The sequence below is a fragment of the Chenopodium album genome, chromosome 2, assembly GCF_948465745.1.
Source record: "Chenopodium album chromosome 2, dcCheAlbu1.1, whole genome shotgun sequence".
NCBI classification, from domain to species: domain Eukaryota; kingdom Viridiplantae; phylum Streptophyta; class Magnoliopsida; order Caryophyllales; family Amaranthaceae; genus Chenopodium; species Chenopodium album.
In genome coordinates this window covers 14,049,427-14,063,554 of record NC_137835.1, presented here as the reverse complement: position 1 = coordinate 14,063,554, position 14,128 = coordinate 14,049,427, and the positions used below count along the sequence as shown (strand labels likewise).

The 14,128-nt window shown below is 33.9% G+C and overlaps 1 protein-coding gene across 6 annotated transcripts; it reads right to left on the bottom strand.

Annotated features, from left to right (window-relative positions):
* Positions 1-4,269: 4,269 nt before the first annotated feature.
* LOC145583352 (uncharacterized) lies at positions 4,270-11,549 on the bottom strand. 6 transcript variants are annotated; one of them, XM_081640601.1, is made up of 11 exons: positions 11,234-11,549; positions 10,994-11,120; positions 10,761-10,858; positions 10,019-10,171; positions 9,488-9,596; positions 8,420-8,560; positions 7,803-8,324; positions 7,149-7,366; positions 6,841-6,993; positions 4,960-5,081; positions 4,270-4,454 (listed from the first exon to the last, which is right to left on the bottom strand). In XM_081640601.1, the coding sequence occupies exons 3-7, from the start codon at positions 10,769-10,771 to the stop codon at positions 8,175-8,177; spliced, it is 564 nt and encodes a 187-aa protein (XP_081496727.1). In that variant the 5' UTR covers positions 10,772-10,858; positions 10,994-11,120; positions 11,234-11,549; the 3' UTR covers positions 4,270-4,454; positions 4,960-5,081; positions 6,841-6,993; positions 7,149-7,366; positions 7,803-8,174. The 6 variants fall into 6 exon arrangements, with proteins under 6 accessions (XP_081496727.1, XP_081496722.1, XP_081496714.1 ...); XM_081640596.1 differs by lacking the exon at positions 4,960-5,081 and having other exon boundaries at positions 7,109-7,366; XM_081640588.1 differs by lacking the exon at positions 4,960-5,081.
* Between the last annotated feature and the right edge of the window lie 2,579 nt (positions 11,550-14,128).

Genomic DNA, 14,128 nt, shown 5'->3' with positions numbered 1-14,128 from the left:
CTTGCCATAAAATTAGATTTTATTTAAAACTTATTTTACTGAAAATATTTTCCAAAAATAACTTATCTTTTTCCGAAAGGGATTTATTAGAAAATAAATATTTTTATTCTGTAAAACCAAATCCCTAAAAGATATGCACGTATTAGGTAAATATTTATATCATTAAATTCGACCTGCGACCTTTAACGACGTGCAGACCTAAGTTCCGATTAGGTTTTGGAACTCTGACAGTCTCTGAGTTCCTGACAAGTCGTGACAAGTCAGCAACTCTAATTTCATTGACTATCATGAGTTCACCTTGGTTCTTTAGACTTGTTCCAGACTGACTTTTATGCCCAACATACTTACATGAATCCTAGAGCGATATACTTCGATTTCTCCGTCTTCATGTTGTTTCTTTGAAACTCTTGTTATGGAATCTTGTAGTATTGATGTATTCTAGATCTCGGGGCAAGTTCCTGTTAGGGAACTTAGATAGTTCTTGTTAGAGAACTAAGTTCCTGTTAGGGAACTCTTCATGTACCTGTTAGGGAACATGCTCCGGCTTTCGTGGGAAAGCCTGCCGAAAGTTCCTTCTGGATCTTGTTAGAGAATACCTTCAGGTTCCTTCGTGGTTTGGTTCTCATGGGAGAACCTGCTTTAGGTTCATTCATTCTCTCTTGTTCCTCTTGAAGTCTTCTATGTTCCAACCCATTGACTTCACCTAAGTCAGTTCCTGTCTTCACATAAACACTTAAGAGAAACATTAGATTGAAGTTTGTTTGTCATAAACAAACTTCAAGTGAGAGAACTAATTAAACTTAAAGCTTATGTAAATACTCCTACACATATACAACTCATGTATGCATAGTGTACTTACCTTATGAAGCTAACATATGCAAACACCTATTTACATAGTTACCTTCATGGTTCTTTAGCCATCATCATGTTTATCAACCATAACACTCATCATTGTTCTTGTTTCTCTATTGCTTGTCATATATTGCTCAGGTTCCTTATATATATATATATATATATATATATATATATATATATATATATATATATATATATATATATATATGTGACTGCTCATGTTCCTTGTATCCTGTTCCAAGTATAACTTGTTCTTTCTATGCACAACTTAACAAACACATTAGATAGATAATCATCATTAGTTTACAATCATCAAAACCTAATTACTCAACAGTTTCCTCAATTTTATTTAAAGGTTGTTTATTTTTCCTTTAATTCTTGTTTATTATTAGTTAGTAAATCGGAGGTGTTACAATATGTGACACATAAGAGTTTAAAGGAAATTAATAAATTTATATTTCAAAAAAAAAAAAAAAGTATTACCTATAGTCATTTAATTCTAATTAACTCTATTTCAATTCACTATTATTATTAATAAATATTACTTTATAAATATGTGCATGGCACAAAGCAAAAACTAGTTTTAAGACTAACCACCTACAATTTTTATTTTTTTTAAAAAATTGTACCACCTACTAGTTTCAAAAACATTAAATTTCGTTATGTGGATAGGATGTTTGGATAATTTAATCTTGTGAATCGCTAAATACCGCCAACGTTTTTTATCAACACCGCCAACAAAAGTGATTAAAGGACAAAATTACCCTTACTCATCCTTACATAACTTTCTCTCTCTTAAGGGACAAACCCAACCTTCAATCACCACATAAGCCATCACCACCCATGTCACTAGCCACGCAATTACAAATGGAGTACTTTTTTTCAGTGGCGGATCCAGCAAGGGGTTCAACAGAACCCCGTTAGATCCGGAAAAAAAATAGGAATGTTATTTAAAAAAAATATATAGAAAACCTATAAATAAAATATTTAAAACGAATAAATACTATGTTAGGCGTGAGCTCAGTTGGTTTAGTAACTCTCAAATTGGACAACAGACACGGGTTCGACTCCTAGGACGCGCAATTTTACATTTTTTTTTCTTTTTTCTTTTCTCCCTTTTTTTCCCTACTAGTTGTTGGCCCGCGCGCTACGCGCGCGGTCTCCCAATTTGGTGATTTTGCCTCAGTGATGTGTGTAATTAGTCGTTGTTTATGTGATAATGTAATTGGTTGTATTTTGATTGTTGATTTTCGTTTGCTTTGATTGGTTAGTGTATAATGATCACTTTAGCTATAGTTAATAAATAAGTGTACAAAACTAATGCTTCAACTAAAATTGGAGCTGTTTATAACGTAATGTCAAAGAATTGTGTTTAGATTATACGAACTTTGCATAACATGTAGCATTTCAGAGTGTATTGAACCAAATTAAGTAATGATGGGAAGTAATACATATAACTTTTTTTTTTTGGTGCAAATACATATAACTTTATTATAAGTAAACAAATAAGTAATGTTACGGAGGGAAAAGATGAGAGCGCGCGGTCCCCATACATGGTGATCTACTCAGTACGCGCGCGGTCCCTCAATTTGGTGATTTATACTCGGTGATTAATGTGTAATTAGTCGTTGATGTATGTGTAGATTATTTTAATTTTGTTTTGGTAACGGAGTCAGGTAATTTGATTCGTCTTTGGTAAAACTCCCTATTTACTATAACGTCTCTTCCTTCTCTTTAATTTTGTCATTTGAGAAGTATATATATGATTATAAGAGTACATAAATAATGTTTATTTATTAATTAATAATCTATAATAAAAGTTTTTTATCAAAATATTTTCATTTTTTTGTAAATATCATATTATAGGAAGGATTTCGAGCTTCTTACGAGCTTTCGAGTCGAGTAATGAGACACTCGACTCGTTAACATTTCGAGCCAATCTCGAGTTTGAGTCGAGCTCATCACTCGAGTCGAGTTTTGACCTTGTTAACATTTCGAGCCAATTTCGAGTTCGAGTCGAGTTTTAACCGAGTCAAACTCGAGTAGCTCGCGAGTTGTCTCGTCTCATAAGCTCCCCTATGAATTAGAATCGAATTTAAGAGCTTTGATTTAAATGAATTAAATAAATCACTTGGGGCATCAAATGTTAAAAGGATACTTTTAACTCAAATGGAAGAGCTATATAAATACAAGATGTATTTGTTAACAAATTTGCATCATCATAAATAATGGCACGCAATCCCCCAATTTGATGATCTCTAATTGATCATTATCACTTTTTTTTTAGGGAGTTATTATCATTTAATTAGCTTATGTTTTATGTTACATTATTTTATCTGTTTACTAATAATAAAGTTATGTGTATTTATAAGTGTGACAATTTTGATTAGCTTTGTTTTATGTTAATCATCGAACCTATAATTCTGGATAATGTGAGCGGTATTCAATGTGTATATATATATACAATTTCTCTAAACAAATTGATTTAGTAACTTTTACGATTATACAATACAGTTATGTAGACATAGACTTCATTGTCTGTATTTTTTAAACAATTAGTCCTGCATAATAAAAGTATTAATTCTGCAATCCTTTCATAATGAAGAATGCTACTTTGATTTCAATACGTTAACGAATTTCTTATAACCATACAGAAGGAAAAAAGGGGAAAATTCATGAAAAATTGCACATGTCCAAATGTAATTGCTACTTAAGCTATAAATTATAAGATTTGATAGCAGCACACCCTAAAAAAGAGTGAAGAGCCTGAACTCTTTCATATATTCAGAATTTTTTTGAGCTTAAATTCGGTAAAGAGCCTCCTCGATCTCCTCCTCAGTTAAGGGTGTCCGTTCGGTTTTCGGTTTGGATTTAGTCCAAATCCGATCCAATCCGAAATATAATTCGGTTTTCAATTTTCCAATCCGATCCGATCCGAATTTCTCTCTTGATCCAATCCGATCCAATCCGAATTACAATTCGGTTATTTGGATCCGATCCGAAAATCCGAATTATAATACATTATTTTTTTAGCGCCTAATACAATTATAAAAATAAAGCTTTACTATAAATAAAAGTCTTCAAAATCATGATTAAAATACATAGTTCAACGTCAAGTCATTAATTAATTAATACAAAGTCTCTCTAATTTATTTTATGTAGTATTAAGTATTTGAGTTAAACTTCAAAATATACAGAAATCCATATTTATACAAGCTTAATTTTACAATTCGGTTTTCGGTTTGGATTGGATCCAATTAGGGTTAATCCGATCCAATCCGAAAATCCGAATTTCCAAAAAATCTCAATCCGATCCGATCCGATTTAAAGTTCGGATCCGATCCGAATTGATAATTCGGTTTGGATTGGATTAGATTTCGGTTTTTATCCGAATTATGGACACCCCTATCCTCAGTTGCCGTAAAATTAATCAAAGTAGACAAAGAACAAGAAGTATGATCATTCTCATACTCGGCTATAAACCTATCGAAATCAACTGTCCTTACCCCGGGATCAAATCTCATGCCTGAATCATTTACTTTATTTTGTTTCAAAATGTCAGCTAACATGAAGCCAAACTCATCCTTCCAATACACCACCTAATTTTATAATGGAGAAAGCCATAATCAGAACAGATTATTTATTTTAATGCCCACATTAATTATCTTTAATCAAAATATGAAGTAGCAAAAATCCTAAAAAATCAAAAAAGCATAAGAAAATAAAGTAGCAGCTCAAAATCCTCCGATATTGTTTGAAGCCACATGTACCCACACTGGAATTAACCTAAAAATTAGTGTTGAGGCTTGAGAGTAATAAATCATCTTAAAATATTTCTTATTATTACCATTTCCCTTAAAGAAACTCAAGACTAATCACATTTGCCCTTTGTCCTATTCCAGACAGTCACATCACCATGAAGATCACAATGTCAAAGCAATAGAAGATAAAAGCACTCAGTAGTACATTACAAGTATCCTTTAAGCTCTTTAATGATTAAAATCATTTGAAAATCAAGCAGATTATTCATGGAAAGAAAAATGAAGATTATTTCAATCAGCAAAAAAGCCTTTCTACATACTACACACAATGACCAAGTCTGACCTTCTTGAAAACATTCAGTACGCAAGGCCGGAGTTCTTCGGTTCGATAGGCTCCAACACCAAGATTGAGCTTCTTTTCATTCATATTAGCTTTAAAAGTTTCTGAAACACCTAAAATAGGGTCTGCAGAAGCCATTGGTATACCATCAAAACGACAAACATTGACAGTGGCAACCATGCTAACCCGACTGAAAGACTGCAATAGGAGGACCAAACACATAAAAACAATAAGCATACAATGAAGATTAAAACCTTGTTTAAGGTAAAGCTCAACTAATAAAACCTTCCAATCCACCCATCTTCTTCCCCTAACCTAAAATGATTAGATTTATTGTTTATGGTAAAGTTCAGAATCATCCATGAACTTTGGCCATTGCTAACCAGAATCATTACACTCAAAGAAACAATTTCAGCATGAAATTAAGATAACGTAGTCCAATATGCAGCATGATTCCCCCCCCCCCTCTCTCTCTCTCTCTCTCTCTCTCTCTCTCCTCCTAAGAATTAAGTAAAGGATTCCCAGTGATTCAAATCCTAATTGTTGTGATAATGAGTCAACACTAACATGCTAAAGCTATATACGGATTACTGACCTCTATTCACACCTGATCAGATTTTTAACATAATGGAAGCTAGAGAAGTATCAAATGAACAAAGTAAACATCCCTTAGCTCATAAATCAGAGAGTAGTAGTCTTTCCATTTTCCTGCACTTATTTAAATTACCCCACTTCATCCTGAATAAAGAACCCTTCCCGTTGTTATTCTCACTACTTATAGTACCTCAATCGATATACAATAACGATTCGATAACTTCACATTCATTCTATTCAATATTGAATTGCTCAACGCTTCCCCCAATAATCCCCATGCCTATCACAATTTATGTTGCTCGTCAAGATATTACTGATTAACTAATCTTTATATATACTACTTGCATCATAGTTAAAGAGGAAATATACAAAGTGCATAGATGAGTGATTATCAGAAGAATATTCGATTTCAACTGATCAAATAGAAGCCAAACCAGAAAATATACCAAATAAATCATTTCCACTTATTTGGATAATCTAACGACCACGTATAATGGTAGAAGATATAGGAATCTGCAGTATCACACTATCACATGCTCATATTATTAAGCCTTAATAGTCACTTAGATGAGAACTCTCTAATATCAATTGACCACCAGAGATAAAACAGACAATAAAAACCTATATTTAGAACAATGCACCTAAGGTTCCAATGTAGCTAAATATAAAAAACTAACATCTCATTCAAATCAAGAGATCAATCAAGTAAATGTTGCAGCAAAGGCAAAAGAGGATTCGTCCAGCTTGAGTATATTATTAACTAATTACCAAGATAGAGAAGTCATGCCTTGACAGAGCTCGCCAAGGGGAGAATGGCTAACATTGCTCTTGACAAAGGTCAGTTCTTCCTGTGTGCATCCAAATACTGATGCTAGGTGATCCTCACTCTCAGACCAAATTCAATAATATCAACTTTGATATTATTATAGTGTTCATGTTGGGTGATCCTCACAGCATATATTTGCTAGGTGGTTCAGTCTTGCTGAATTGGAGGTCAATGACGGCAGCATTTTAAGGTTAGCACACACATTTATAATTCTATGCTAGGTTAGTTTGATAATACTTTCAAATTTCAAATTATGAAGCAACACAACTATATAAGTTTCCTCAACAGTGTACAAGAATTTGTTTTCTGTAGATTGTATGGTTTAGGGTGTACGTCTGAACTATGAATTATGAGCAGTGCTGTCTATTTATCAAATGAAAATAAAATCCTATGAGTAATTCCAATTAATTAAACTAAATAAAACAAACAATCAATTTAATTGCAAAAAATACAGAAAATCTCACCCATATCCATGCTCATAATAAGGTAAATTAAAGAGAAGGGTTTCAACACCATCGAAAACCCAAGCATCCTTTTCTTCGCCGGAAACATTAGCGGACTTCGCGGATTCCAACTCATCTTCGGCGACAACTTCCGAATTCAAAAAGTAACGGTCACTGGTTAAAAAAACAACAATATATTAGAGAATCATCTAAAAAAACACAACAAAAATCTAAAGAGAAAGAACCTAGACAATCGAGTTTCGGGTTATAATGAGAGAAATATACACACACGCTGAATTTTACTATGCAACCCATCAATACATACTGACCCAAGTAGATATGAGGTGGTGGGTGATTGCAAAAGGCCCCGGAATAAACATGGACGCAAGCTCTCCGCTTTCAGTGTTGAAGTCCGAGGAGAGGTTCTGACTTTGCGTGACCCCCTTGCAAATCTGCTCTACCTTGGCAGCAGCTGTTTTTTATGCCTTCTCATATTCATCTAATGTAAGAGCTTTCTTGATATCTTCTCTGCTATGCCACTGGGCATCTAAACAACCGCATACATACATTAGAGACGTAAAATAGATTAGATATAAGCTGATATTTGGCTAGTCGCAATCCATTAATCAGGTATAGAACAGTTAATTGTAAGTTCTTACCTAAGTAATACTTCCTCTATTTCTCAATACATAAATCGTTATGACTTTCATGATTACCAACGAATAACTTTGACTCTTAATACCTAATTTTTAAAAAAAAGATATATATAAAGTTAATATATTAAAATTATACTGAGATTAACCAAACAGTTATAATAGTTTTATTTATTTTTACTTATTAGTAATAAAATGAGGTCCTATAAGTAGTCTAAAAAATCATCAAGTAATAAAGGAAGTATTGAGATCTACTTTAAGTTTCATGTCCAAATGAGGAAGGCAAAAGAAAGATAATACAATAATAGGAGAAAATGTGGCAAACCATACCTTCCAATTCATCCTTATACACAGTTATTTCAAGAGATCTCGCATAAGCAAATAAGCCTACCATCAACTGGCAGGGCATGCTGCTTGGCCCAACTGGAAAAGGTCGAAAGTTAAAGTTTGTTAAGCTGAGACAAGAAACCGATTGCAGAAATTTATCTGCTATGATAATTAATTCATTACAGACTTACAGTATGACAACACACAAAAAAAAAAAAAAAAAAAAGGTTAAATAGGAGATGACTTTTACTCAGACATCAGAGCTCCAAATGAACTTACTATGATAGACAACTTCTCCTACTTCAATCCTAGTTTCCTCTGATGTTTCTCTTCTCACTGCTTCTTCCAAACTCTCTCCGGGCTAAGACAAATGTATCACAAATGAGGTATGGAGTCATCATATTTCTGCAGAGTACTAACCTCTAAAAAAATAGCTAAACAACTCCACATTCTAGGTACGAATCTCGGCTGTCTGCTTAAAAGTGCGCGGTCATTTTCCTTGTCGATCACGAGCATAATGACTACCTGGTAACAGGACACACAACAAGAAGAATTTAATTCCATTTGTTCAAACAGTGCTTCTGCATTGCATAATGAATGAGAGACTGGCATCAACATACTGGATCAACACGAGGATATATCCTCCTTTTGCACAATTCATTTGAGCACTGCACTCTTTTCCCAGCTTCCCTGGGAATTGTTTTACTTCCACACTGCCCGCAAAATCGTGATGTTCCATGCCATTCAAGCAATGCTCTAGCCTAACAAACACCAGATGCAGAAAATACAAGACCATAGTTAGACGGAATTTGAACAAGAGAACAAACTAAGAAGCTAAAGAATCAAGACAACTGATTAGAACTGAAGCGTTGAATTCGCCAGTACTGGATAAATGATTTTGAGCTTATGCACTGAATAAAATGAGGAACAATATCAAATACGTAGTATAAAAGCTAAAGAATTAGATTCTCCAGCAGTCACACAAAGTAACTGGACAACTATTTTGGCAAAGCAAAGCTGTATAAATGCCACTACAATAGAAACTCAAGCACATTTGAAAGGAATAAACTTGGTCATTGAATGTTTAGATAACAGATTCAATCCCAAGTTTCCAACCCCATAATAAAACAGAGTTGAGAAAGATAACCTTGCATATCTATTTACTTTAAGTCTACATAATTACAACTTCTTGTTTAAATGTGAAAGTTAAAGAACTGAATAGCTTCCCGTTTAAAAAAAATAAAATTTAAAAAATTTAAAAAAAAATAAATAAAAAAACTGAATAGCTGACAGTTTTAATCTACATACATATTACATCTTCCCATATAATACTCATGAAATTAATACTTCCCAAATGAGATGTCATTAAATAGAAACCAAGATACATATTTAACTTTAAGATTCAAAATCAACAATACAAATGCTTCATTCATGTTTCTCTGTCATTTTTGTGTCCCATTCACCACAATCATGTTAACCAAACCCACCTATGGTACCCGCATAAATAAATTTTACATTTTAAGCCCCTCTTCTTTAACAATCATTAACATTCCTGACACAAATCAAACTTATTTCTTCCATCTCCGTTTATAAGAAGATGCTCTAGCTCAACTACGTCTGCCATTCTACCACCAAATAAATAATAAACCCTAATTAAAACAAAAAATTCAAGAATCAAATCAACAAACCTTCTCAAATTCCCGAGTCTTCTGAAAATCAACAGCAGAAGGTCCCGCCATAGAAATCGGCTTCTTCACTCCAAGTTGCTTCTTACAAAGATAACTAAATTTAAAATGTCTAGATACAAGTTAGGAATACCATGTACACCCTTCAAGCTCAATGGATTTTGGGTAAGGAGATGATTTAAGAGTAAAAACGTTTCATCAGACATCCAGATTCCAACAAAAGCCCAAGTAAAAGATAAGTTGGTTCAGACTTCAAAACAAAGAGTGTGAAAACCATAATTCTATGCTAGGTTAGTTTGATAATACTTTCAAATTTTAAATTCTGAAGCAGCACAACTATATAAGTTTCCTCAACAGTGTACAAGAATTTGTTTTCTGTAGATTGTATAGTTTAGGGTATACGTGTGAACTATGAAGTATGAGCAGTGCTGTCTATTTATCAAATGAAAATCAAATCCTATGAATAATTCCAATTAATTAAACTAAAATAAAACAAATGATTAATTTAATTGCAAAAAATACAGAAAATCTCACCCATATCCATGCTCATAATAAGGTAAATTAAAGAGAAGGGTTTCAACACCATCGAAAACCCAAGCATCCTTTTCTTCGCTGGAAACATTAGCGGACTTCGCGGATTCCAACTCATCTCCGGCGACAACTTCCGAATTCAAAAAGTAATGGTCACTGGTTAAAAAAACAACAATAGATTAGAGAATCATCTAAAAAAACACAACAAAAATCTAAAGAGAAAGAACCTAGACAATCGAGTTTCGGGTTATAATGAGAGAAATATACACACACGCTTAATTTTACTATGCAACCCATCAATACATACGCCAACATGTATAATACCAAGCATTTGATTTCACACGACCAGTAGCTATTTATACAAATACACATGGCCTGAAATTTCAACCCATAAGCTGTACACTTGAAATTAAACAGGAGAAATGTAGTAGCAGACAATAAATTGAAATATATGAGAGGTCTGCAATATCAAAATTCATGGTTTTATCATCCATTGTTGTACAAACTTGTAGACCACACGATGCTATCAGCATCACATTGGAAAGAAGAGCCAACAATCTAGTTCTGCTTGTTGGCTAGTTCAAGGCATTCGTTTCAAATTTAAAGTTATAATAAAAAATAAAAATAGTTATCTTCATATTTGGTAAAAAATCAAATTTAATTATGAACAATCAGTTTTCATCAGTAATAATCAACAAAACTCAGAAACACAAGAGGAAGGATTGCAGAGTAAAGTGAACACAACCTCAGAAACATTCTAGTTCGATTCAAAACCCGTAGAAACTTGGGTTTTCGGGCTAAGAATACACTGTGAGCCTTGCTTGAGCTATCACAAGTCTCGATCTGCAGAAAAAAAAAAAAAAGAAAAAAGCAGCAAAATGACACACCACACAAACCCACAGAAATCAAATTATATCAATCTAAATGCTACCTGATAAATTATTCTGATTTGAAATCAAACAAATGAGGGAAGGCTACCTGAAGACCAGCTGTAGGAACAGCAAGAAATGTGGGTCTTGCGAATTAGCGACCCACCGAAAACTGAAGGACAACCCGATCCCGATCAATAATTGTTTCTAATATTAGATGAGCACCATTAATTAATCTGAAGAAAACAACAAAAATTAGAAATACTGGATGAAGAATGAACAAGAAACAACTAAAATCAACATGAATTATTTAAAAATTAAGGATTTAAACAAATAAAAAAGCAATTACCTTCCCTAAATCAGCATTCCGCCTGGGTTCATCCTCGGTGGGACTTGCAAGTAAAATCGGCTTAGAAAAAACATTATACCTCAGAGAAGTGAAAACTCAAAGTAGGCTTCAATGGAGAACTCAGAGTGCGTTTCAACGGAGAACTCAGAGTGCGCTTCAATAATGGTGGAGAGAGAGAGAAATTTGAGGATGCTTAGGAGAAGAGTGAGGATGAGAGGAGCAAAAGCAGGAGAGAGAAATGAGAAACCCGAAAACACCAAAATAGCCTTGTCAATCAAGGAAGGGTGTTAAGGGCAGGGGAGGGCAGAAATGTCAATTCCCTGTTCATAAGTAACAGTAAAATTGCTACAGTAGGGGTGCTTGGGGCTTTTATAAGGGTTATTATAGATAACTTTCGTTCTTTGTTCCCTTTCTTTTGTCAATTCTCACAAAGACACAAACTGCTAAAACCCTTACTATCTTTCCCCATTTTTTCTCACTTCTTTGGCCGCCGCACCGAGACACGCCTGTCGCCACTGCTCACAGACGAGGCCACGAGAGCGGCGCCAACGATCTGCTTACTGTTTTTTCTTTTCAATTTCTGTTTTTGAGTTTTAAATTTGAGTTTTTGAGTTTCTTAATTGAATAATTGTTAATATCATAATGTGTTGATTCACTTGAATCTGGATCCGCCACTGCAGTTCACGTTCTCGGTTGATTTTTTTTTTTGGCGCCTTCTACCAATTTCACAATCTAGGGTTTATCTTTGATCTAATCTAATTTAATTGTCAGTGCATAAAGTGTAGGGTTCGAAAATCTCAACTATTGGTTCTAAATTCTAAGATTATGAAACATCATAACCAAAAGAAAAGAAAATTATGAGCCTAATTTGATTATTGAATCAAAATATCCCTAAATTTATGTATTTTCTAATTTATTATTAATAATTTTCATTTATTTCAAAGAAAGATTTGACCTTTATATTAGAAGTGTAATGAAGTAGTAAAATTTGATGCTGATGTGATGTTGGGGTCTTGTGTGAACAAGAACATGAATATTATACTCCTGAATGCATACTTGAATGTTTGAAATTGGGTCTTGGGAATAACATCCACCCAAGTAATTTTTTGGAATTGGCTGAGGAGTTTGATGTTACTCCTAAATTACTTGAAGCAGAAGAGGCTGCTTTCCTTGTTCCATATTACAACTTATTGACTGAAATCAAAAGGCTTATTGGTATCGACGACAAGGATCAATTTGCCTCTTTCCTGATAGCCAACCGTGAGTTGGTGCAGAAGTATTCTCCAGTTAAGGTTTTCCAGTTTATCTGCCAGCATTCTGCTCCTGCTTGTACTACTGCACTGCTTGAATCTGGACTCGATGTGGATATAAATTTGAAATTCGATACGGGAGACTCCCCTTTGATCATGGCGGCTAGGAACCTATCTTATGGAATGACTAAGGTTCTTTTAGATCATGGAGCTGACGCTGATCTTTCTTTTGCTTTTTGTGGAACCCCACTTTGGAATGCGGTATCTGCATTCAGGTGTGTGCCTCGTTCCCAAACCTTCCTGTTTCATGGTTTCTTTATTTGACTTTTAGGAGATTTACTCTTGGCTTTGTGTTTTCAATGTCACAGTAGGCATAAATGTTTTGAAGAGGGTTGCATTGATGAAAAATCCATCCCCAAGCTTTTCTACTTTTTCTGCTTACCAGAATTGGTGATCATCTACTTTTATTGTTCTTTCCGGTCTTTTATTTACCACTCTTGTAAATAAAGTTCCTGTTTTGACTTAGTCCTATGCTTGGCAGAAAGAATCCATTGATACTATCAGATTGCTGGCGTCACATAGTCATGAATTCAAGGATTTTTGCATTGATTTGATAAATCGTGGTTCTGCCCATCAATATGCTGTATTATTGTTGGTTGCTTGGGATAAGCTCATGGTCTCGTCTGCTGAGGGGGACCTAGAGACTACCCCAGTTGGGCAACACATATGTCAGGGGTTAAGAAATGCATCATACCTGCATGAGATATGTTATTACCCTGGCATAAATAAGTTCCTTTTTGAAAGGAAAATGAAATTTGTGGTGGAGAATTTGACGATAGCATGGCATGTGGTCAAAACTATGTCGATGACTAGAGGTGTCATTGAGCGCTATTGTCACTCAAGAGTTGAGGTACACCTTCTCAGTATTTCGTATTTCTCTTCTTTATATTTTCTTTCTCTTACATCCTTGATTTTACTTTTGTTTGGTTTGCAAACTTAACTAACTACCCTTAAGCCTAAAGTACATTGTTGTTTTTTATGTTTAGAGCCTCCTTCAATCATTTGCTATAAGCTACTTGATGTTATATTGTTTTGAGGTTGTTTTCAGTGGTATGTGTGGTTTTAAGCAGTGGTAGTTTCTGCGGGTTTTAGTGGTTGCAATGGTGATTGATGGCAGCAAGGGTGATGGTTTGCTGGTGGGGTTGATGGGAGTGGAGAAGGGGGTGGCAGCATAGTTAAGGTAAGCGTAAGGGTTTTCTGGTCACATGATCAGGGAAGGAAGTTTGATTAAGATATGTAATTTGGGAAAATTTTCAGAGCGGTGGCTTCAGGTTTCACACTTCCTCCGATTTTTTTTAGTTGTGGCACAATGATTAAAAGGCTCACATTTTTTGTCAAAGTATAAATATAATAATAATAATAATAATAATAATAATAATAATAATAATAATAATAATAATAATAATAATAATAATAATAATAATAATAATAATAATAATACAAAAACAAACTGAGGAAGTATAATCTTTGGCCTATGATAAAATGTTTAGTGAAATACGATAGCGGTAAATAGAGTTTTTTAATGACATTTAAATCCAAGATAAATATTTAGCAAAAAAACCTTCCTATTAGTAAAATTGTTAAG